At 36.8% G+C, this 27,782-nt stretch overlaps 1 protein-coding gene across 1 annotated transcript in view; it reads right to left on the reverse strand.

The window, feature by feature from the left end:
- The window catches only part of LOC117339602 (QRFP-like peptide receptor), an 81,167-nt gene that overhangs the window by 8,239 nt on the left and 45,146 nt on the right, over window positions 1-27,782 (reverse strand). The window contains exons 2-4 of the mRNA XM_033901294.1: window positions 15,997-16,442; window positions 8,088-8,192; window positions 7,388-7,496 (exon numbers count right to left, since the gene is read on the reverse strand). Of these exons, the coding sequence (XP_033757185.1) occupies window positions 7,388-7,496; window positions 8,088-8,192; window positions 15,997-16,442 (660 nt within the window). The remainder of the gene's footprint in view (window positions 1-7,387; window positions 7,497-8,087; window positions 8,193-15,996; window positions 16,443-27,782) is intronic.

The following is a 27,782-nucleotide window of genomic DNA, read 5'->3' on the forward strand; positions in this document are numbered from 1 at the left end:
GATGTTAGATGTGAGCTAACTGATGTAAGATGTGAGCTAACTGGTGTAAGATGTGAGCTAACTGGTGTAAGATGTGAGCTAACTGGTGTTAGATGTGAGGTAACTGGTGTTAGATGTGAGCTAACTGATGTAAGATGTGAACTAACTGGTGTTAGATGTGAGGTAACTGGTGTTAGTTGTGAGCTAACTGGTGTTAGATGTGAGCTAACTGGTATAAGATGTGAGCTAACTGGCGTTAGATGTAATCTTACTGGTGTTAGATGTGAGCTAATCGGTGTAATATGTGATCTTACTGGTATAAGATATATCGCAAAGATCCAGGACATCTGACATGAATTTATATCTAATTAGATGCGCGGAATCACACAGCGTCACGTGATGCCGTATGTGGTCTGTTCGTTTTTTCCCACATTTGCTACATCTAATTTGGGGTTAATCCAAAATTCATGGAAACAGATCTGGCGACGAACACAAAAATCTTTGTTTCCGATTCCACACCATCTAGTCTCCAGCGAAAACTAGTGTTGTTGAATCGTCGACAAAACACCATAGTACAACTTTGAATAGCACTGAATAAGAATTTCCACCGGGATGAGAAGTTCTCGTAAATATCGAGAAGGTAGCGAACGCACCTACAGAGCAATTTTGTATTCGGCAAGTGTAGAACTGCCACGGTGTAATACATTTAGCGGTGTACCAAGATTAGAATTCGTAAAGTCGTTCAGAGGATCGTCGATGAAGGTCATATTGTATACTTTTGACAAAGTCATCCTTGTCTCAATCCACTTCAATCAGTTTCTGTGTGAGTTCACCATGCCACACAGTATCGAATGCTTTATGCACAAGAAAGCAGCACACAATCTGCTGTGCTGTTCTTTATTTTGGCGTAGAGTGCTTTCTGAAGAACAGTTGACACTGACAAACGACTTGACGTTGAAAGCCCTGTTATCTTCCGAACGCCATGAAGTGAGTCCTCTGTGAATAATACTTTCATTTAACTTATACACTGCAGGCAAAAGTGTAATGGGGCGGTGATTATCGAGGTCCGATCTTGGTTAGTTGTTTCCCTCGTATATTGGTATAATAACACCCCCTTTTCCACATGTCAGAAATTTTAGCACTAATTGTAACAGGTTGAATCGTTTCATCAGGTGAATGTCAAATGTCGACCGCCATATTTAATTTACCGATTGTTATTCCATCGACTACCGGAGTATTCCGTAGGTTACTTAACTTATATAACTTCTTTAAATTCATAGAATGAGATTTATTCACAATGTTCATCAAACGATTCTTGAATGTTTTTAAAGGTAAGGTATCAACATCGTGGGAGGATACAGTTATACAAATCAATTTGCTATATTTTCCGGGTCGCGTGCTACTTTATTATTTATATTATCTATATATTTTATCTATATTATTGTTTCGTTACACAAGTTCAGTGGCTGTCATTTGCGAAGTCTTATTAACTGCTAAAATAGGGGTATCTCATAATCAGCCACATCGTCGAGTTCCTTGTTTGTGTTTGTTTCATAGTCATTACTTGTCATAGTCAGTATAGACAGACATTGATATCACGTGACATTTCTTGTACCGTCACATGACTCTCATAAATAAAATGGCTACCAACATGGAAATATCGCCGACCTGTTAACGTCATTCGCGAATTTAAAATCATTTTGAGGTCGGAATTCGGGAACTTATGTTTTCGCGAATAAGTCGAATGAGGTGAGTTCGCGAAATTAAGTACTCGCGAAATATAAATGATTTACAGTATATGTTTTCTCATGGATCACCCGAAAATCTCGTTTTACAGCTCTGTAATCACGGTAAGTACAATGTTGATTTCTTCTTGGTCTTCCGACTTGTATCCAAATTTTCCGTTTAGTTCGGGCGATTTTATAAGACGCTCGGACGTCCATAGTCCAGTGTTGTAGTCCGGGATTGTATTACGAGTTTGGAATGCGGTGTTAGGCTGATTTTTTTAGTATAAGGGTCAATTATTCACACAACATTTCGATGTGTGTCGTGACGTCAAAGTGACTTAATCAGATGGACTGTTGATTTTGGAATCAATTAGCTATTGGTACGTTATAAAACAATCGACTGTAGCATTCGTCCAAGCAGAATTGCAGTTATGTCGTTTAAATGTTTTGTATCGTGCAACTTCAAGCTGAAATTGAGCTGTGATCGGATGGTGACCAGATGGTATCTCTGTATCTGCAGTCGAGAACACAGTTCATGATGAAGCACGTTTCATAAACGTGTCTTGTATCACATTAGAATATATGGGTTGTCATATTCACAACATAAATTCGTTTTGTTAAGAGCAACCATAGCATGGGCAGACAAGAATTTATGGAAAATGGCCGATTTCCGTTTCGTGCATACTGTACTGTACTTAATCAGGACGTTTCATAACACGCATTTAAGTCTCCAGCTATGATATGTCCCTGTCCACATAGTTGAGTGTATATCACCTTAAGTTCCAATTTCATCCATATAATCAGATATGTTGTTATCACTAGGGATATATGTTCCGATTATACATATATGTTCCTGCTTCTCGGTAAGAAGTTAAGACACTGACTATTTTTTCGTTTAGGGACATTTCAAAAAAAAAAAAAATTCGGAAAAAATAAACATGTTTTTCCGTAAGATTTCGATACTCCTCCACCATTTGGCTCTGTAAGTCCAATATTATGGGTATCAGAGTAGCCGAGATGTAAGTGATAAAAAATGTACTGAAGAGAGCTATCTGCCAGTTTATGTTCCGTTATACCGATATTCTCACTATTCAAGGTGTATATCACGTTACAATCAGAACGGATGGCATCAGGCCGCGCACGTCTTAGGTAAGTATAGAAAGGCTCATGGTAATTATCAGTGAAAGCCAAGAAAAACGTTTTCTGCAGAGCCTCTAGTATTCTGAACAAAATTTGTGATTTCCATTGTTTTGAGAACTTGACGAAGAAATCGTCCGTATTTCTTTCCTCAATTTTTAGTCTCCAATCGAGTTCGTTCAGCCAACGGCGACATCAATTTTTACCATTCCTTTAACCCAGTGATTCTATTTCCTCTGTTTCTTCTGGTATGGTATCAATTTTTGCCGATTTATTATTTCCGCGATTTTCAAACATCACTTTTGAGTTGATGTTAGTTCCGTTTCGTATAAGAATTTTCCAAGACAGTTTCCTTCGATCGGGGGTCGATATTGTGTATATGTTAGTGGTCTTTAAGCGAACATCTCGGTGCAGCCGCAAAGCACAGATCATGTCTCGTTATCGGAATCGGTTATTAGCTCGGAAAACATTTCAATCAATACAAACAGGTATCTCATATTCTATTAGGTTCCAGATTGTTAATTGTGGAATCGTGTTGCATTGTGGCATTTTCATTATTTCGTACAACGCCAGCAAATGTAGTATTTGCAGAGTCCTTGTGATTTGGTGGTTTTGATATTTTCAGGTATAAGATATGGTATGAGATATGTTACCTGGTATGAGATATGTTACCTGGTATGAGATATGTTACCTGGTGTGAGATATGTTACCTGGTGTGAGATATGTTACCTGGTATGAGATATGTTACCTGGTATGAGATATGTTACCTGGTATGAGATATGTTACCTGGTATGAGATATGTTACCTGGTATGAGATATGTTACCTGGTGTGAGATATGTTACCTGGTGTGAGATATGTTACCTGGTATGAGATATGTTACCTGGTATGAGATATGTTACCTGGTATGAGATATGTTACCTGGTGTGAGATATGTTACCTGGTATGAGATATGTTACCTGGTGTGAGATATGTTACCTGGTGTGAGATGTACATGTAACTTACCTGGTGTGAGATATGTTACCTGGTGTGAGATATGTTACCTGGTGTGAGATATGTTACCTGGTATGAGATATTTTACCTGGAGGGTAAATCTATTAGAATCGTAACCGTTACATCTGATCAGAGTTACACTATTAAACAACAATGATACCAATCTAGATGTGAGTACCGTACCGTTACCTGATGGCTGACATAGTAAACAACTTGCTTGTTATCAAATATATACTCCTATACATACCGATGGTGTTTAGTTTGATTTGTTATTATTGACGGTAATAGTCAGTGTATATATATATGTAACCAACACACATTGACTGAGAGGCTTCATCCTTATATCGGGACTCTTGTTGTCACTACCATGATAAGTGTGTTATGTACCATTTGTTTATATGGTTACCATAGCAACAATCACCATAAAGTACTGGAAATACTATCTCTTGTATGATAAGCTTTAAATCTGTACTATAGATATGATTGACACGGATGATTGGAAATTCGGTCAAAAGATATACACTGTCTCCAATACAACTTTTGTAACAATGGTGAAAAGACTGCTCAATACTAATGAAAATTACATTGATTTTTGCATTTTTCAAATATTTTGCATTTCTTTTCTTTTTTTTCAAATCACACGTGTGTTTTATACGGTGGCTGATTTGTGCCATTTCGTTATTTCGTCTTTTCGCCCCGAAAAGACGACAAGTCATACGCGAAAAGACGAGATTAATGCATGCTAATTAGCGACCTTAATTCTCGTCTTTTTGGGTTTAAAAATCTCGTCTTTTCGCCCCGAAAACACGAAATTTAACAAACCTTAATTCTCGTCTTTTCGCCCCGAAAACACGAAATTTAACAAACCTTCATTCTCGTCTTTTCGCCCCGATTAAGGTTTGTTAAATTTCGTGTTTTCGGGGCGAAAAGTCGAGAATTAAGGTTCGTTAAATTACATGTTTCGGGGCGAAAAGACGAGAATGAAGGTTTGTTAAATTTCGTGTTTTCGGGGCGAAAAGACGAGAATTAAGGTTTGTTAAATTTCGTATTTTCGGGGCGAAAAGACGAGATTTTTAAACCCGAAAAGACGAGAATTAAGGTCGCTAATTAGCGTGCATTAATTTCGTCTTTTCGCGTATGACTTGTCTTTTCGTCTTTTCGGGGCGAGAAGACGAAAATTAAAGTTTGTTAATTCTCGTCTTTTCGGTTCTTGGCGAAAAGACGAAAGAATGAGAATTTAGATATTTCATTTTCGTCTTTTCGGGGCGAAAAGACGAAATAACGAAATGGCACAAATCAGCCACCGTAGTTTTAGTATATCTTTTTTTATTTTATATGTCATCTTTCTAAATATATCAACAGGTTTTGTTGATTTAACTGTTATGTCAAATAAACATGGAATTTTGTAGTATGTTACGTGAGTTACCAAGGAAACCTTTGGTCCCTGGTTAGCATAGCAACGAACACATTTTGACTAAATAAATATATTTTTTATCAATGCATATTAGTGATAAACATGTATATGTAAAGGGACTATTAAAACTCGTGACATGTTGAAGAACGCCCCAGCATGGTTCCGAGGTAAATTTATACTTTACAATTTGTTAACATCGATCTAAGAATTGTATTAATACTCCTGTCAAACTACAGCGTTAATGTCAACATAGAAACATACAGGCTCCCAAACAAGTGAAGGTTGTGTATCATGTTTATCTAACTCGAGATAGGTAATTTTGAAATGTAGAAAAGACATAATCTTTAGAGTTAAAAGATGTAACATTAGAGTTAGTCACCAATTCGATCTAAAGAGGTGCAACATTAGAGGTCGGCAATCATTACATCTAAAGAAATGTAACATACGGGGTCGGCAATCATTACATCTAAAGAAATGTAACATACGGGGTCGGCAATCATTACATCTAAAGAAATGTAACATTAGAGGTCGGCAATCATTACATCTAAAGAAATGTAACATTAGAGTTAGTCACCTATTCGATCTAAAGAAATGTAACATTAGAGGTCGGCAATCATTCGATCTAAAGAAATGTAACATTAGAGGTCGGCAATCATTACATCTAAAGAAATGTAACATTAGAGGTCGGCAATCATTACATCTAAAGAAATGTAACATTAGAGGTCGGCAATCATTACATCTAAAGAAATGTAACATTTGAGGTCGGCAATCATTACATCTAAAGAAATGTAACATTAGAGGTCGGCAATCATTCGATCTAAAGGAATGTAACATTAGAGGTCGGCAATCATTACATCTAAAGAAATGTAACATTAGAGGTCGGCAATCATTACATCTAAATAAATGTAACATTAGAGGTCGGCAATCATTCGATCTAAAGGAATGTAACATTAGAGGTCGGCAATCATTACATCTAAAGAAATGTAACATTAGAGGTCGGCAATCATTACATCTAAAGAAATGTAACATTTGAGGTCGGCAATCATTCGATCTAAAGAAATGTATCATTAGAGGTCGGCAATCATTACATCTAAAGAAATGTAACATACGGGGTCGGCAATCATTACATCTAAAGAAATGTAACATACGGGGTCGGCAATCATTACATCTGAAGAAATGTAACATTAGAGGTCGGCAATCATTACATCTGAAGAAATGTAACATACGGGGTCGGCAATCATTACATCTAAAGAAATGTAACATACGGGGTCGGCAATCATTACATCTAAAGAAATGTAACATTTGAGGTCGGCAATCATTACATCTAAAGAAATGTAACATTAGAGGTCGGCAATCATTACATCTAAAGAAATGTAACATTAGAGGTCGGCAATCATTACATCTAAAGAAATGTAACATTTGAGGTCGGCAATCATTACATCTAAAGAAATGTAACATTAGAGGTCGGCAATCTTTACATCTAAAGAAATGTAACATTAGAGGTCGGCAATCATTCGATCTAAAGATTTAATAGTACAGGTCCTCACACAATGGTTCCGTGTAGACTATTTTATTCAATCGTCGATACAAAACAGACGGCCTTCAGTTATCCGGAATTCGCTTACATTGTTCCTCGCAGATTCGAATTGAACATTTGTATTGACTTCTGTACCCAGCCGTTCATAAGAAACCTAACTTAACCGTTCTCAAGTAATCCGCACTCAATTGTTTCCCTGAAATTCTAACTCGATCGTTCTTTAGAACATCTAATGCGACCGGTTTATCGGAATGCCCATCAGTGACTCTCGGGAGATGACGGTCGGCGGTCACTGTGCCTCAATCAATGAGAACACAAGCCGATTACAACCTAACGTTACTGCAAAAGAGCAGTCTATGATAAACGGATTTGCCGAGTGAGGAAATCGATGATTCTGTAGCTGATTTCGGTTTTGGCTGATTCATCTGATTCATGACATTCATAATATCAATCTCGAGTTCGGTCGGGACAATTTAAAATTAAATCCCTTCTCTAAAGATCAATAAAACCTTGAAATACAGAGGATTATGTCGCTAATATAAAACGGATAAAAATTACGTCAAGTGTTTCAAACATCACTCTAAATACTTGTATTCGCTCACCTTGTCTGAAATTGTCGTTGAACCCAGCATATACCAGGGGATTGATAGCGCTGTTAGAAAATGCAAACGTTTTTGCAAAGAATGTAAATTTTCTATACCAGGGTCCCATCTGAAATAAAAAGTTAAATATTCATATAAGAAAAAACAACATTTTCATGATAATGGACGACCCCTGTGTCAGGTCAAACAAAGACGAGGTCTACTTCTGTACTTTTCCTGGAATTCTGCTGCCCAGAAGATTAAATTATTTCGGACCTTTTAAACTTTTTTCGGCATAGCCGTATAATATTCTTTTGGCTCCGGATATGACGCGACAGGTGGCGTTGCTGGTCAAGATGAAGTATGTGATTGGTCAATGTAGCGGTCAATGCAAAATGCAGATATGCAGTTCAAAACCGAAACAAAGTTAAGATTGAATACAAGCTAAGTAAGTGGATGTATCTATTCAAGTGACACATTAATAAAATTATATTCCTGATTCAAATGCAGTCTTATTATCACCAAAAAATGATTAAAACTGATATTATTTTGTTATCGGTGCTGAAACATATTAGTTCGTTAATTTATATCATCAGCAAATTTACATTATAACCACCAGCATTAAAACTATGCCGTTTATCTTTTTTAACGATATTTCTTGCGAAGACATAATTCCATGGTAAAGTTAGACTATCATGCCCTTGTGTAGCTGTATACTTACTCGCTGTAGCTGTTCTGGTCGGTATTCAGCGTAGAGAATAGTAACGATGAGAGGGAGCCAACACACAGTGAAAATAGTCAGGATAAACACCAGCATGATGACAACCTGTCAAAATTGTCAAAATTAAAGTTCAGGAGACGTTTTCAAAAATTTCAATTCATTTCTTCTGTATGCTTAGAAAAACAAACAACACACCATAAACATTTTCGTCCAAATCTATATGTAAGGTAGCTATCTATCAGTAAATAATTTTTGAATTTACGTCATCCAGCTTAACAAACAAGTAATTATTTGAGGTAATAGAGGATATCTAACAGTGTCTTCAGTAATACCAAATATATTTCACGAGTGGGGCTAATATTTTTTTTTTTCACGAGTGCGCAGCACGAGTGAAAAATATCAAAATATTAGCCACACGAGTGAAATATATTTGGTTTTACTGAAGACACTGTTAGATATTCTGTTTATTACATTTTTATCAACGAAAACCTACCCCGTATACTAACTAGGACTAGGCCTACAGCGATAATTTGTAAACAAAAAAAGTAGTTTCCCCTGTCCAGGTGCTGACATATATGTCGGGCTTTCTGATTGGTCAATTATTTTGGTATTTTCTAATCATTAATTTGATTGGTCAAATCAGCAAAAGTGATATCACTTTTATAGAATGAATAATTTTTGATATGTCACTGGTAAAAATGTAATAATACTTGATCTTCGCCGTAGTTTATTTCTATATCTACCATACATAGGATGTTTAATCATCTGGTTCTCATTTCCAGGACATCTTCATTTTCATACAAAAACAATTAAGAATACCTACATTTTCACAGTTACAATTATCAACAAGAGGCCCATAATGACCTAAAAACAGATTAGTCGAGGAAAAAATATAAACATTAAATAGATTTGTATCAACAAAAATGCAAAAAAAAAAAAAAAAAATGTGTCAACAAAAAATATAAACAAAACAACAAATTACATTTGTATCAACAAAATTATCAACAACAAAAATTGTGTCAGCAAATATATGAACAAAAAGGCATTTGTATCATTAAAAATATAAACAAAATAACATTTCTATTATCAAAAACATAAACTAAATTCAAAACAAAAGCAGGAGTTTCGGAAGCATCTCCGGGTTTATCGACGTCACGAAGTGAGGGCCAAAACCGTTGACGCCATTTTTTAAATCTCAAAATCAAATAAAAGCTAAACAATTCCCCAATCTAAGGGAATTCAGCAATGGGGACAGGAATAGTATGACTTGTTAGTACGTGTCGACATGTGTACATACATGTAGTCTAAAGTATGGAAACTGATTATGGCCATCTCGTGTTGACGCTGTGGTGTGTTGACGTTAAAATGTCGTGTTGGTTTTATTCATAAAGTATATAGTATATCTACCTGTCACTTACCATTCTGTTTTACCCAGGCACGTGTTAGTTTGGTTTGGTTTGTTTTTGTTTAACGTCCTATTAACAGCCAGGGTCCAGGTTTTGGAGGTGGAGGAATGACGGAGTACCCGGAGAAAAAACACCGGCCTACGGTCAGTGCCTGGCAACTGCCCCACGTAGGTTTCGAACTCGCAACCCAGAGGTGGAGGGCTAGTGTTAAAGTGTCGGGACACATTAACCACTCGGCCCCGCGGGGTAGAGGACTAGTGATAAAGTGTCGGGACACCTTAACCACTCGGCCCCCGCGGGGTACAGGGCTAGTGATAAAGTGTCGGGACACCTTAACCACTCGGCCCCCGCGGGGTAGAGGACTAGTGATAAAGTGTCGGGACACCTTAACCACTCGGCCCCCGCGGGGTACAGGGCTAGTGATAAAGTGTCGGGACACCTTAACCACTCGGCCCCCGCGGCTCCCGGACGTGTTAGTATATATAAGTCAAAGTACCGTGAATACCGGTATATACTTATATGCACGTGTTAGTATATATAAGTATATACCGGAATTCACGGTACGATAGTGATTTACTCACACAAGAATCCAATTAACCATCATTAAAGGTACATATAATATGCCTATTACCAGATATATTTTAAAACTTGTATGGGATAACATTTTTTACCGAAATTTTTTAATCTAAAATTTTATTGTGTAAATCAAACCTGCATCCCTTGGTTTAGGGTATCACTACATTCATCCGTGAACGTGACGTCACGCCGGCACTGTGTATCATTAACTTTACAAGGGTAATTTTTCATCCATATTATCACAATCGCGTGCTTCCCAGATAAGCTCCTCTCCGATTCCAATCGACCGAGTTAATTTAACACCTGATTTTGATAAAACCCATAAATTATTGAGTTATTTGATTAATGACTCGTGACGTGCATTTAACACTGACGTCATCAAGTCGGTGGCAGCATGCCGAAAACGGATTCTCATTTAATGCGCATTAAATTACATGACGGAAGAACTACATGTTGAACATTCACACACTATAGGGAAAGAACAGGTCTGTAATATATAATTAGGACAGGTAAGGTCTGTAATATATAATTAGGACAGGTAAGGTATGTAATAGATAATTAGGACAGGTAAGGTCTGTAATATATAATTAGGACAGGAACGGTATGTAATAGATAATTAGGACAGGTAAGGTCTGTAATATATAATTAGGACAGGTAAGGTATGTAATAGATAATTAGGACAGGTAAGGTATGTAATATATAATTAGGACAGGTAAGGTATGTAATATATAATTAGGACAGGTAAGGTCTGTAATAGATAATTAGGACAGGTAAGGTCTGTAATATATAATTAGGACAGGTAAGGTATGTAATATATAATTAGGACAGGTAAGGTCTGTAATAGATAATTAGGACAGGTAAGGTCTGTAATATATAATTAGGACAGGTAAGGTATGTAATAGATAATTAGGACAGGTAAGGTATGTAATATATAATTAGGACAGGTAAGGTATGTAATAGATAATTAGGACAGGTAAGGTATGTAATAGATAATTAGGACAGGAACGGTATGTAATAGATAATTAGGACAGGTAAGGTCTGTTATATATAATTAGGACAGGTAAGGTATGTAATAGATAATTAGGACAGGTAAGGTATGTAATAGATAATTAGGACAGGTAAGGTCTGTAATAGATAATTAGGACAGGTAAGGTATGTAATATATAATTAGGACAGGTACGGTATGTAATAGATAATTAGGACAGGTAAGGTCTGTAATATATAATTAGGACAGGTAAGGTATGTAATAGATAATTAGGACAGGTAAGGTATGTAATATATAATTAGGACAGGTAAGGTATGTAATAGATAATTAGGACAGGTAAGGTATGTAATAGATAATTAGGACAGGTAAGGTCTGTAATATATAATTAGGACAGGTAAGGTATGTAATAGATAATTAGGACAAGTAAGGTATGTAATAGATAATTAGGACAGGTAAGGTCTGTAATATATAATTAGGACAGGTAAGGTATGTAATATATAATTAGGACAGGTAAGGTCTGTAATAGATAATTAGTCACACACTAATTACCTGTCAGGTAAACCTAAATTTACTACACATAGTACAGATAAGTCAACAATATATTGATTCAGACGACAGAAGTCATAAAACAAAAAGACCCGTCCCCTGACGCTAGGTGTAATTTTAATTACACAGTAGTATTCACGAGCATAATTCAGCATAAGGACGCTGGCTGATGAATGAATGCAATTGCTTATATTTTAGTAAGGGGGATACAAATGTTGTTTGGTTTTCGATTGTGTCGCATTAACTTTATAAAGCTAGCTTTGTATCAAAATATGTTATGAGACCAATACTATCACTTATGACGGCGATGTCTTACGTAACAGGGGGCCGCGGTGGCCGAGTGGTTAAGGTGTACAAACACTTTATCACTAGCCCTCCACCTCTGGGTTGCGAGTTCGAAACCTACGTGGGGCAGTTGCCAGGTACTGACCGTAGGCCGGTCGTTTTTCTCCGGGTACTCCGGCTTTCCTCCACCTCCAAACCTGGCACGTCCTTAAATGACCCTGGCTGTTAATAGGACGTTAACAAAAAAACAAAAAAAAATCTTACGTAACATAGATATAAATATAAGTAGCATAGCATAAATTTAGGTAAAATTACTAAATGGTATTTCTGTGATTACTGTCGGAAAAAAATGGTCAACCGTCTGACGCCTATACCTGGCGCGCAATCAAGAGCTGAAGAGTGTCGGTTGGCGCGTGATTCCGTTCCAGAATGTCCGATTTCACGGTTTAGTGGTCTCGGTACAGCTATCTAAATGTCATTTACGTCTGGTCCTGTCACTAGAAACACAATTGGTTGAATGTTGTCAATGTCAGAAACGTCCATTCACTTTAAGCTTTGATGAACGTCTATACATTAAAATTGTAGTGTAAAATTACTGTACATGGGACCCATGTTGTCACACACTGTACAGACCATTACAAGAGAAGTTGGAAATCTGTGAACTTTGTAACGGACCAATAAACTCAGATTGATCACTTTATTATATCAACCATCCCTGTACATGTATGCCATCTAATGATGTACTGAACGGTTAACAAGAGTATTTAATTTTCAGTTAAATTTTGACCCATTGATCAATTGCTTTTGTTTTTTTGTTGTGTTTTTGTGTTTTGTTTTTTGTTTTGTTTTGTTTAATTTTTGTGTGTGTTTTTGTTTTTAGTTTAGTTTTTTTTCAGACATGAGGCGGTACCAGACATATTTCTCTGTCCGTTATTTGGAAACAGTGGATTGACATTGGACCATATCCATGACTGAAAGAAATCTTATCCTCGGTAAAAACAAACTTCCGGTACGGATCTGACCTTGACTTGTATGGCCGGATGTCGTCAATGGGGCAGTAGTCGCTTGCGATGCCGGAACATCCGGGCATATTCTCTCTGTATCTAGGGTCTCCATGGTAACCGATATATCTGTACAACGCCCACATTCATCTAATTTGAGTTAGAATGATGGCTTTGTTTCAAATGTCGATATTCTCAGTGTTTTTATCAAAAGTGTTACATTATTATGAAAACTAATTAACGATAATTAATCTAGTCAATTTCATGTGTTTATTACAGGACTATGAAACCGCATCAGCCCGAGTTCACTTGATGATGGGTTCGTGGCTGAAACTATGTTAACAAGAACAAATGTCATTTCGTGTCTTAAGAAATAAATAATACATGATGTTCACTGAATTAGATTTTCATTTGATATACTTTAATTGGAGCACCAACTCACCGGTGGAAATAGAAATCCGTTCGTCATAACGACACGATCTATTATTCCTCGCACGCGAGCTTCGGCGCCTGATTGTATCTTTTGTTTTTAGAACTTATTTCTCTACAGTATGGATGATGGAAGAAGGAAGAACTGGCATATTCAATGGGAACTATGAGCCATGGAGAATATGTCGGTATAGATGTAACGTATGGACTCATTGTCTGAGGTAATAATGATTGGTTAAATTACATTTCATTTAATATGTAAGCTGTCAGTTTCATACAGAAATATATTATATCATGTTGATAGTGCACCCTGATTTATAACAACATTGAAGTTATTAAAATGAGTTTAAAAATATTTAATATTGGACAGCCTTGAATACATTTGTATAATTGACAATCGACATATTGTACAATTACCCAGCAGACTTTACTGTTCGTTTATAGGTAAAATGGTACCTATCATTAAAATCTACAATCACATCGAAACATATTAATTTGGTTGTAGCATGGTCTTTTATCATCAGGTTTAAAATAAAAACAAAACCAGTTTCTAATGTTACTAGAAAGCTTGGCAGACGTACGAATGCTTTTGAGCGGCGTCTATATATAACTCAGTCTTGAGCTATCGGAATGGGAGGGTAACAGGAACGAGAGTAGTGTGCCTCCACCGGGGATCGAACCAGCGACCCTCAACTTACTGGTCCGCCGCTCTACCGACTGAATTAAGGGAAATCCTCCCTAGCGCGAAGCTAGAAGGCGACCATATCAATATGTACAATTAAAACCTGCCACAGGAGTGATAGGCGTCTATTTATAAACCACCACTTGAGCTGAACTAATCGAAATGAGAGTGAGAGAAATCTAAAATGGACCTCGTCCTGTGGTGAGATAATCGGAATAAGAGTGAAAGGCGTTTTTGACTCTGAATAAAAAGCTTATTTAGATATCAAAGATAGACGTTATACCAGAGCATCTCTAATAAGAGATCCCAGAGGGATCTTGGCGCCAACCATTGAATGATCTTTATAGGTTCCATGTCAGATTGATCTTCTCTCTATTTTTACCTTCCTCTTACTAATCTGTGTAAATTGAGAGAAATCCCTCCAGTACTTTTCAAACAAGGAGAACCTATATAATATGAAATTTGAGATTTAGCAATTATGGCTGTCTGTTGGCCATGTTGTTTTCAGAATGGTTCAAAATGCAATATGCATAACTACGGACCAAGGGGCACCTGCATATCAAATTTTAGAAAGATACCTTCAGTTCTCTCTGAGAAATAGCGATAAGAAACTTCAACGGTCAAAATCAGCATGGCTGCCTATTGGCCATGTTGTTTTCAGAATGGTTCTAAAATGCAATATGCATAACTAGGGACCAAAGGAAACCTACATACACTGTATTACATTTTAGAAAGATCCCTTCAGTACTTTCTGAGAAATAGTGATATCAACTTCAATTGTCAAAATCCAAGATGGCTGCCTGTCGGCCATGATGTTTTCCAACTGGTCTCAAAATGTAATATGCATAACTAGGCACCAAGGAAAACCTACATATGAAATTTGCAAAAGATCCCTTCAGTACTTTCTGAGAAATAGTGATAAGAAACTTCAAGTGTCAAAATCCAAGATGGCTGCCTGTCGGCCATGTTGTTTTCTGATTGGTCTCAAAATGCATTATGCATAACTAGGCACCAAGGGAAACCTACATATGAACTTTGAGAAAGATTCCTTTAGGATTTTCTGAAAAATTGCGATAACAAGAATTGTTTACGGACGGGCGGACGGACGGACCACAGACCACGGACGCAGGGCGATTTGAATAGCTAATGCCACTATTTGAAGGGAATTATCTTTTGGATAAACTATTTCACACAACGTTTTCCTGAATCTATGTTACATTAAAACTGATTTATTTCATTTGTTTTGTTTAGGGTTATGCGTGTAATGCTATAGAGGAACCACATGCAATATGTCTAATTTTATGGTAAGTCAAAGGATATATGTGTTTATACTGACTCAGAGGATATCTGGGTATATGCGGACTCAAAGGATATCTGTGTTTATACTGACTCAGAGGATATCTGGGTATATGCGGACTCAAAGGATATATGTGTTTATACTGACTCAGAGGATAGCTGTGTTTATACTGACTCAAGAGGATATCTGTGTTTATACTGACTCAGAGGATATCTGTGTTTATACTGACTCAGAGGATATATGTGTTTATACTGACTCAGAGGATATCTGTGTTTATACTGACTCAGAGGATATCTGTGTTTATACTGACTTAAAGGATATCTGGGTATATGCGGACTCAAAGGATATCTAAGTATATATCGAGTCAAATTATATCTGGGTATAAACTGAGTCAAATGATATCTGGGCATAAACTAAGGCAAAGGATAGGATGTACTGTGTCAAAGCATATCTAAGTATGTACCGAGTCAAACAATATCTGCGCATATATTGCGTCAAAAGATAAGTAAATAAAAAATGAGTCAAGGGATCTCTGTGTTTATACTGAGTCAAAGACTATCTGAGTATAGGGTGGTTATTGATTAGAAAAATACTGTTTTAAACCTGGAAATTAAAGGTTTATTAGGTAAAAACAAAGATGTTTCCTTACCATTTACCGTGTTAAAATAAAACAATATTGTAAAGACAGGAAGCATACTTCACCTTTCGCTTCATCTTAGTCTGTACTTTTATTTCGCCCTTCAGTCTCTCTCCTGGGGCACGCGCCGACCATAGAGTCTTCATGATTCCACAGTAAGCCCCAAACATTGCCAAAATTGGAATGATGAACAGCATCAGTGACACAAACGTCCAGTAAGCCACCCGTGCTGGGCGATAGTACAGTGTTTTATTGTCTGTATTTACGCCATATTTTACTGACGGCCATTCCCCGTCACACCAACGTTCCACGTGGTCCTTCCAATGCCGCTCGTGCACTTGGCGGACATAGAGTAGTGGCGCCCCCACGATGATCGAGATCATCCATATGATCACCAGGGAATGACAGGCACGTCGCTCTATTATGTGAGCTTTCATGGCAAATACGATCCCAAAAAATCTGTCCACGGCAATCAAGGTGAGAGACAGGATACTGGCGATTAGTGACGTCACTACAAATATAAAACATTCCGTGATATAGATCCCGGCAACGTGTAAAACTTTACAATACACCGTTCAACATGTTAAGGGTCATCTTTATAGGAGAATAATGTTGAATTTCAAACATGAATACATATAATTAAATTTGCACAAAAATTGTCATGTACAGTTATGTGATCGCACAACGTTAATTCTATCTTATATCATAATTTTAATTTTTTCGTATATCTTTTCGTATAACTAGTTATTCCGTAATATTTATAACCCTATCGTTAGCTTTGCGGTTTACATCGCACAGTTGTGCGGTTTGTATCGCACATCGCACATTTGTGCGCACGATGACTGCACGGTGTGCGCACGATGTTTTTGGAACGTTGTGCGATCACACAACTGTAATATACTAAAATGTTTGTCTGGACATGTAGTTTCTTACAATCACCAATGATTTACTGTTGATACTAACAGTTTCTCCTATACAGTAACTTTGTGGTAAAATGTAGCATGGAATAATTCTACGTCACAAATAACCAAACCTAAAATGAAGGTTCATATTGATCACTTTTAATTGACCGCGTTTTTAATTTTCTATTTTCATCAGATAGTGTATCAGTTTTACTGTAATAAGTAATAAAATACAACGTGATGTTCCTATAAAATTAGAACCGTTAAGATATCCGGAACACCGTCATGATTCAACGTCAGGTGTGCATTAAAATCAGCATGATCGGTTCATCTCTGTCGAACTCTCGAGTGATACGAGAACTCGTGAGAGGTCTGACCCGGGACTAACTGACCCTCCTCGATGTACGTGTTCTCCGACCAACGCCCTGGACAGATAGAAAGTTTATCATTGTATAAGTAATTATCTGATTCCACTTAATATCAAAAAGAATTTAATAAGACACCTCCTCTTCTATATTTTAACATCTGTCTGGGATTCCCTTCTGACGAGTCCTAGAAGGACGAACGAGCTGTGTGGTGTCCCTAACATCACGGACGAGTCCTAGAAGGACGAAACACCTGTATGATGTCCCTAACATCACTGACGAGTCCTAGAAGGACGAAACACTTGTATGATGTCCCTAACATCACTGACGAGTCCTAGAAGGACGAAACACCTGTATGATGTCCCTAACATCACTGACGAGTCCTAGAAGGACGAAAGAGCTGTGTGGTGTCCCTAACATCACTGACGAGTCCTAGAAGGACGAAACAGCTGTATGATGTCCCTAACATCACTGACGAGTCCTAGAAGGACGAAACAGCTATAAATTATGTCCCTAACATCACTGACGAGTCCTAGAAGGACAAAACAGATATATGATGTCCCTAACATCACTGACGAGTCCTAGAAGGACAAAACAGATATATGATGTCCCCAACATCACTGCCGAGTCCTAGAAGGACAAAACAGATATATGATGTCCCTAACATCACTGCCGAGTCCTAGAAGGACAAAACAGATATATGATGTCCCTAACATCACTGCCGAGTCCTAGAAGGACAAAACAGATATATGGTGTCCCTAACATCACTGACGAGTCCTACAGGGACCAATCAGCTATATGGTGTCCCTAACATCACTGACGAGTCCTACAGGGACCAATCAGCTATATGGTGTCCCTAACATCACTGACGAGTCCTACAGGGACCAATCAGCTATATGGTGTCCCTAACATCACTGACGAGTCCTACAGGGACCAATCAGCTATATGGTGTCCCTAACATCACTGACGAGTCCTACAGGGACCAATCAGCTGTATAATATTCCCAACATCACCGTCGAGACCTAGAAAAACCAAACAACTGTATCGCCCCATCACTGACGAGTCATAGAAGAACGAAACATCGGTACGATGAATTTAATATTCATTATTCGGCATTTATTATTAAATTAATTTTTAAATGTGTTTTCACTGTCACACATCTTAGAGTGTGTATATTCGTTTGATCAGATGGCCGCTGTAACGTTAAACGGTTTTATTATCGGGCGTGTTTTAATCATTATGTAGTTTATCAACGCCTTAATATATTGAAATAATGTAATATTGATAATAATGATATTGATGATTGTTATATTGATAATTATTGTATTGATAATTATTATATTGATAATCATTATATTGACAATTATTATTATGGTAATTGTTGCATTGTTAATTAGTATATTGATAATTATTATATTGATAATGATTTCATTGATAATTATTATATTGATGATAATTATAATGATGATAAATGATATGTTAATTAGTATATTGATAATTATGATATTGATAATGATTTCATTGATAATTATTATATTGATGATAATCATAATGATGATAAATGGCTGACGAGGTGTCACAAACACTGTTTACTGAGAGGAGAATCCATTATTACTAGTGCGTTAATCCGAACTTGTTTAATAGTATGACGGAAACCAGAATGGCGGATTTATTTACAACAGTGCCATGTCACCAGACAAAAGTTTTGCGTAGTGTAGTCACAAGATAAATAAAACCATATTTGTCTTGTAAGAAATGTTTCCAGTAAACCGTTAACCTGTAACGTATTGAGGTATATTCGAATTCCATGACGATATTTCTTTATTTGGGATTACTGTCTTTCCATTGCAGATGCAGTCGGAACGTTTTGATATTCTTTGCACTACATTTAAAAGGCGTGCATATACGAGACCGAGGCGCCCAATATAATGTTACACCGGCGACAGCAAGGGCAAATACAAAGACACCGTTTCAAATGACAGACTTCCGTCGAGAAAAATACATTATTGCAGTCAACGGATATGAAAACCCGATTGAGGAACAGTAGTCATTTTCTCGTTAGTTTTATAAATAAGGGAAACAAATTTAAAATCTTGTTTTCTTAATTTGCATATATAGAAATCTCAGGATTTTAAGGTTTTAATTGTTTCCCTGAACCTTTAATTGTGGAGCTTTGGTCTGAGGTCTGTTACCTTACACTATATAAAGTTAAACTTCAGATTACTGTCTAATACAGGTATATCATCTCTACACTCAACAATTATGTATTTTATGTATTGTACATCAAGTTACATTTTTTCGGCATAGCCGTATAATATTCTGTTGGTCCCGGAAATGACGCGACAGGTGGCGTTACTGGTCAAGATGAAGTATGTGATTGGATAATGTTGCGGTAAATGCAAAATGTAGATATGCAGTTAAAAACGAAACAAGTTAATATTGAATGCAAGCTGAATAAGTGGATGTATCTTTTCCAATGACAAATTAATAAAATCTATATTCCTGATTCAAATGCAGTATTATTATCACCAAAAAATGATTCAAACTGATATGATTTTGTTTTCTGAGCTGAAACACATTAGTTCATTCATTTATTTCACCAGCAGTTTTATATTATAACCACCAGCATTAAAACTATGCCGTTTATCTTTTTTTAAGATATTTCTTGTTTATCACTAAAATTTGTCATGTTATTATCATAACATTCTTAATTATGTCAAAGTGTATCTATTCTGTCCTTAAATGTACCCGTACAAGTCCTCCCAGGATTCGACTATACAATACTAATCCTCCAGATGATTGTTTATATTTCTTGTTGGTCGGTTGACACAGTGGTAACACACTTGCCTTTCACCTAGGCGGCTTGGGTTCGATTCCCCAGTCGGACGTGAAAAGGTACGGGGTCACCTGTCCAACCACGTGTTTTTCCCAGGACACCCCGCGCGCTTACATCCCCGCCAACAAGACAATCGGAACCCCTCGTCATTTTCTCCGAAACTAGACTTCGCAGACGGAGGCGAGGTGTTCCGATTGCCAACAAGAGTGACCGATATAGGTCGGTAACTTAATGCACGTTGTTTTACAATAGTTACAATCATATATAAACACATGTGCGTGCATTTAATCGTTTACACTGAGCAATTATTCCGAAATAGACCTATTTTACAGAAGCAATTATAATGTCAATAAATGTCAGAATAAAATGTCATCTCTAAACAGGAGGAGTACAGACCGGAAATGAAATTTACACTGATTAGAAATCAATCCGTTTCCCGCTGTTTCTGGAATGATAAGTAAAATACTTGTGTGCATTCCGGCTCCGTCAAATTATTTAAATACCGTAACAAGGCAATACCTACTGTAGATATAAAATCTTATGTTGGATTTAATTGATGATTGAGGAACAAACAACACAACAACAAAAAACCGTGTTAACAAACCGTAAATCAATATGGATTTACAATAGTTACAAAAATACACCGGAAATAGGATTTACAGAAACGCATGAAGCATTTCTATCGGCGATACCCACCATATAAACCTTGTAGGTAGGAAACGGAAGTGACACCGGAAGTGACACCGGAAGTGACACCGGAAGTGACACCGGAAGTGACACCGGAAGTGGTAACACAGGTAGAGTATTCACCGTTAATGAAGACGACCAACACATTTAAACGGAAATCGTGATATAAGGTAATTTGTACACATCGTCGATCTTCAAGTCAATTAGGCTGCGGAAATAGAGCGATGGAAATAAAAAAGTAAGAAATCATCTGGAGATTTTAGAAGCCAAAATGAACTAGTTTCGTCAATCAAGCAACCACGATATGTCACAGATATTCAAAATGAATTTAAGACATTAATATTCTCAGTTTTAGGTTTACGCTTTTCTGACATCACAATGCAAACGTCGCTGTGACGTCACGATGATTTGTGTATCGGAACTATTTTATAGTCATCCTTCTTTACGATAAAATGTGTACCGTGATTTTACTGTCAATTTGTTGGATTCAGGATATTAGTAACAATTTCGTTAGCGACATTGGATTGGTGGATCGCTAAGCTTTGTTAACCGAGGAAAACAACATTGTGTGATGACCGTGTTATTATAATGGCTACTTCTGTCAAACTGATCGTCAGGTTGAGGTTGTTAATTTCTGTCTAAATCGTTTCTCGTATAATCTGATTAGTCCCGGCAAGTACGAATGTCGAGGCCATCATCAGAGATGTGTGTTAGGGTGAAAATCGTGTTTATATCGGGCCCGGTATCAATCCGAGCCAATCACTTCATATAAATGGAAGGCTGTGTGTTATAAAGGGACATTGCCATGATCGCAATATTGACAAGGTTACGCTGTGAAGTATGAAGCGATCGAGATAAACAGTCGCTACGATGATTATGTTTGTCAGTGAAGAGAGGAGACGATTATTTTCACATCTCACCAAACATAAACACATATACTGATGATAAAAGATAGTTTTCCGTGAATTGTTATTATTGAAATCTAAACTTTCAATTACATTTTCGTCTCAAAAGTGCGTTTAATTGCAAAATCATTAGACCGTCTTGTCCTGACAACTTACATAAAATATACTGTCAATTTCAATAACGTGGATGGCATTAAAGCGACCAGGCGTGTCAACCAATATCGCATATTTATATTGTGGGTACACAATTAGATCTAACAAAATACAATCTCCGCCAATATCACTTAGCAAGGGCGCACTCCGTACATAACACAGTTGACTCGATATCTCCAGTTATTGGAGTAATAAGTCAACATAGACAGTCAGTACATGTGTTTCCTAGAAAACAGGCACTATAATTTCCGTATACTGCTGTGCCGGTGACCCCCTCAAACGTCATCAATCGTCTGAGACTGCCAATCCGACCTCATTACTGGTCCATTCATAAACATATACTCTCATTTAATCCTGTAATTTGCTAACAATTATTTGTTTCTATATACCACCTTACTATCCGTACATACCAGATATGTACTTCCTTCCCTTCATTGAGATATGCATATAGTTAATTGCCATAACCCTGAGACTACGCCTTAATTGTGGTAACCCTGAATGCGACACCTTAATTGTGGTAACCCTGAATGTGACGCCTTAATTATGGTAACCATAAATATCACGCCTTAATTGTGGTAACCAAGAACGTGACGCCTTAATTGTGGTAACCAAGAACGTGACGCCTTAATTGTGGTAACCATGAACGTGACGCCTTAATTGTGGTAACCATGAACGTGACACCTTAATTGTGGTAACCATGAATGTGACGCCTTAATTGTGGTAACCATGAATGTGACGCCTTAATTGTGGTAACCATCAATGTCATGCCATTATTGTGGTAACCATGAATGTCACACCTTAATTGTGGTAACCATGAATGTCACACCTTAATTGTGGTAACCATGAATGTCACGCTTTTATTGTGGTAACCATGAATGTGACGCCTTAATTGTGGTAACCATGAATGTGACGCCTTTATTGTGGTAACCATGAACGTGACGCCTTAATTTTGGTAACCATGAATGTGACGCCTTAATTGTGGTAACCATGAACGTGACACCTTAATTGTGGTAACCATGAACGTGACGCCTTAATTGTGGTAACCATGAATGTCACGCCTTTATTGTGGTAACCATGAATGTCATACCATTATTGTGGTAACCATGAATGTGACGCCTTAATTGTGGTAACCATGAATGTGACGCCTTAATTGCGGTAACCATGAACATGCGCCTTAATTGTGGTAACCATGAATGTCACGCCTTAATTGTGGTAACCATGAATACCACGCCTTAATTGTGGTAACCATGAATGTGACACCTTAATTGTGGTAACCATGAACGTGACGCCTTAATTGTGGTAACCATGAATGTCACATCTTAATTGTTGTAACCATGAACGTGACGCCTTAATTGTGGTAACTAGAAACGTGACGCCTTAATTGTGGTAACTAGAAAAGTGACGCCTTAATTGTGGTAACCATGAATGCCACGCCTTAATTTTGGTAACCATGAATGCCACGCCTTAATTTTGGTAACCATGAATGTGACACCTTAATTGTAGTAACCATGAACGTGACGCCTTAATTGTGGTAACCATGAATGCCACGCCTTAATTGTGGTAACCATGCATGTCACACCTTAATTGTGGTAACTAGGAACGTGACGCCTTAATTGTGGTAACCATGAATGCCACGCCTTAATTATGATAATCATGAATGTCACACCTTAATTCTTAGGACGAGTGGCCCCGGCTCCAAAAATGATATACAGTGGAACTTCGTTAACTCGAAGTCAACGGGACCACGGAAAAACTTCGAGTTATCCGAGTGTTCGAATTAAGCGAGTTATCGTTTTTGGTGAAAAGTTTGGTCAATATTTGTCAACATTATATAACTTCGCTCTGTCGCTCATCAGTTTAGTGTGAAGACTGGTCAATACATGTAAATATATATGTAATGTTTCGTTATGTCAATTGTAATTTGGTGTAGTTTTGCCGATATACAGTCACGATAAAGTTTCTTTCACTTAGTCACTTCAATAACGATCTGATGTGCAAGTCATGTTTGCAAAAGGTAAACGATAAAACGGAATTCGACAAAATAACAAGTTATTAATGTCAAAACAAATAACCGTTTAAGTTTAACACAGATTGCATACAAAACGTAACAGAACCATTACCTTTTATTGGACATATATAAAATACTGTTTGATCGGCCTACTTACTTTTTATTGATAACCACGCCATTTCCATGTGTATTAGCACCGGAAGTTGGGCTGCGCATGTGCGTATAAAATGTTACTGTAACTGAGTTGGCGTTTTATCCGATTTAATAGACAGCACTGACCGTTACAGTTGTACTCTGAACACCTCGGCAGTAATTACGCTATTGTTTCAGCAGTTTAAAGATTTAATAGGCGCCGGTGACTGTGTCATTTCTACACCTGTAAAAACATCAGCCGGGTAGATCTACCGGTGTGTCAGAGATTACTTCCGCTTGAGCGAACGGGTAGATGAGTTGTTGACTATCGTGTGTACTGATATCGGCGACCGCCTTGGGAAATTACCTGATGTAAGTAAAGCAGTACTTTTTATCACCAAGACTTGTTGTTATAAGATTCAACCGACAATTTCTTTTATGAATTCATGAAACACTTATAACAGCATGTAGGTTAGTAGTGCCGATTTGTTCAGTATTACAAACGGAATTTAGCTCTTAAAAAATGTCGGCGTCTGCCACCGATCGACGAAAATTATACTTCGAGTTATTCGAACATTTCAAGTAGGATTTTTATTGTTGGGACCAAATTTTTACTTCGTATTATCCGAGTTATTCGAGTTATCCGAATTCGAATTTTCCGAGTTTTTTTTACTAAGATAAAGAGAGAATTCGGCCGGGACCGGCGAGGTACTTCGATTTAAGCGGGGTATTCGAGTTATCCGAGTTCGAGTTAACGAAGTTCCACTGTATATTATAATTCTCTCTATGTGTAGTTTCGTCCCTGTATCATTGTTATGAGACGGGAGGGTCGTTATATATATATAACATAGTAACACAAATGACGCAGGAAGACTTTTTGACTCGTGCCCTGACCGGGCCTCCAACTCACGATCTACGGCACCCAATCGCCTAGCCAGAAATACCCGCAGCTTATACCACTGCGCCGCATCGGCGTTCTTAAATATATATATCGATATACGATATTATTCCTTAAAACAGCTGATTTTTACGATTCCATTCTCATTTTGCTAGGACAAACCTTTGAATAGTTTCAACGTGTATATTGATATGATGTTGTGGAGTACAAAGCGAAACATAATCGTTCTAATAGAAATAAAACGAACAAGATTTCATCTGAATTACGGTATAAATATTCAACTAGCCGAGACAACAATCTTACAGTCCTTGTAAGGATCCCTGTACATATTGTAAAACTAACGAATATATTGCTATTTCATAATCCTCATTTTTGATTTCCATAAGCAAGAGATATTATCGGACGCACGCTCAGACACAGTTATGTTTGTATCCCGTAAGACATCGTGATCAAGTCTGTGTTACTATTTCTTACTTTAAGCTGCTGATGCGTTTGAGTAAAATGAATCTAATACATTTAATACACATCAAAATTTAATCTATTCCGGAATTCTTTCCTTCCGTCTACGTTTTAGACTCCCCGACGTAGCCCTCCGCGGAATCCATTATTATCTAAAGAGAAGCATTCCTTTTGGTGGAAGGTGGTGTTAGGAATAATTTAAACCTGAGACGATCCACAGCGCTGTATCATAGATAAAGATTACTTACTACGTGCTTACATGGAAAATAGATGTAAGATGATGGAAAGGGCGATCACGTGTTTAAATAAAGAAAACGTTACAAGGTTATCTAAATTCAATTGTTGTCCCTCTCCACGTAATTGAAAAACTAGCAGTGAGTTTAATTTAGTGTAAATGATAGGGGTTCCTTTTTAATCAGAAGAATGGCGGAAAATTAGTTTTCACAGACTTGTAGTGTATGATGTTACATATGTAAATATAGTATATTACTTATTGGCTTTTCAGTTTAACGTCCAAACAATGTCGGGTTACTGGGGTAATCTATATAGACATGCTTAAAACGTCAATAATAACTGTATGCTGGTTCCTAGGATTGTCGACAGTAGATATAGTTTATCATATTGGTTTGGTTTGGTTTGTTTTTGTTTAACGTCCTATTAACAGCCAGGGTCATTTAAGGACGTGCCATGCAGGTTTTGGAGGTGGAGGAAAGCCGGAGTACCCGGAGAAAAACCACCGGCCTACAGTCAGTACCAGGCAACTGCCCCACGTAGGTTTCGAACTCGCAACCCAGAGGTGGAGGGCTAGTGATAAAGTGTTGGGACACCTTAACCACTCGGCTACCGCGGCCCCAGTTGATTATACATTGTATATAAATATTAATAATCCAGATAGAGTAAAAATAGAGAACCTTGGATGCTCTAACAATAAAAGTGTTTTACCATGTAAACACTACAGTACAATGTATATATGATGATTTAACAATAAAAGTGTTTTACCCGGTAAACACTACAGTAAATATGATGGTTTAACAATAAAAGTGTTTTACCCGGTAAACACTACAGTATATATAATGGTTTAACAATAAAAGTGTTTTACCCGGTAAACACTACAGTATATATGATGATTTAACAATAAAAGTGTTTTACCCGGTAAACACTACAGTATATATGATGATTTAACAATAAAAGTGTTTTACCCGGTAAACACTACAGTACAATGTATATATGATGATTTAACAATAAAAGTGTTTTACCCGGTAAACACTACAGTAAATATGATGGTTTAACAATAAAAGTGTTTTACCCGGTAAACACTACAGTATATATAATGGTTTAACAATAAAAGTGTTTTACCCGGTAAACACTACAGTATATATAATGGTTTAACAATAAAAGTGTTTTACCCGGTAAACACTACAGTACATATGATGATTTAACAATAAAAGTGTTTTACCCGGTAAACACTACAGTATATATGATGATTTAACAATAAAAGTGTTTTACCCGTTAAACACTACAGTATATATAATGGTTTAACAATAAAAGTGTTTTACCCGGTAAACACTACAGTATATATGATGATTTAACAATAAAAGTGTTTTACCCGGTAAACACTACAGTATATATGATGGTTTAACAATAAAAGTGTTTTACCCGGTAAACACTACAGTATATATGATGATTTAACAATAAAAGTGTTTTACCCGGTAAACACTACAGTATATATAATGATTTAACAATAAAAAGTGTTTTATCCGGTAAACACTACAGTACATATGATGGTTTAACAATAAAAGTGTTTTACCCGGTAAACACTACAGTATATATAATGATTTAACAATAAAAAGTGTTTTATCCGGTAAACACTACAGTAAATATGATGGTTTAACAATAAAAGTGTTTTATCCGGTAAACACTACAGTAAATATGATGGTTTAACAATAAAAGGGTTTTACCCGGTAAACACTACAGTATATATAATGGTTTAACAATAAAAGTGTTTTATCCGGTAAACACTACAGTATATATAATGGTTTAACAATAAAAGTGTTTTATCCGGTAAACACTACAGTAAATATGATGGTTTAACAATAAAAGTGTTTTACCCGGTAAACACTACAGTATATATGATGGTTTAACAATAAAAGTGTTTTACCCGGTAAACACTACAGTATATATGATGATTTAACAATAAAAGTGTTTTACCCGGTAAACACTACAGTATATATAATGGTTTAACAATAAAAGTGTTTTACCCGGTAAACACTACAGTACATATGATGGTTTAACAATAAAAGGGTTTTACCCGGTAAACACTACAGTATATATAATGATTTAACAATAAAAGTGTTTTACCCGGTAAACACTACAGTATATATGATGGTTTAACAATAAAAGTGTTTTACCCGGTAAACACTACAGTATATATGATGATTTAACAATAAAAGTGTTTTACCCGGTAAACACTACAGTAAATATGATGATTTAACAATAAAAGTGTTTT

Source organism: Pecten maximus, chromosome 1 (assembly GCF_902652985.1).
Source record: "Pecten maximus chromosome 1, xPecMax1.1, whole genome shotgun sequence".
Classification (NCBI taxonomy): domain Eukaryota; kingdom Metazoa; phylum Mollusca; class Bivalvia; order Pectinida; family Pectinidae; genus Pecten; species Pecten maximus.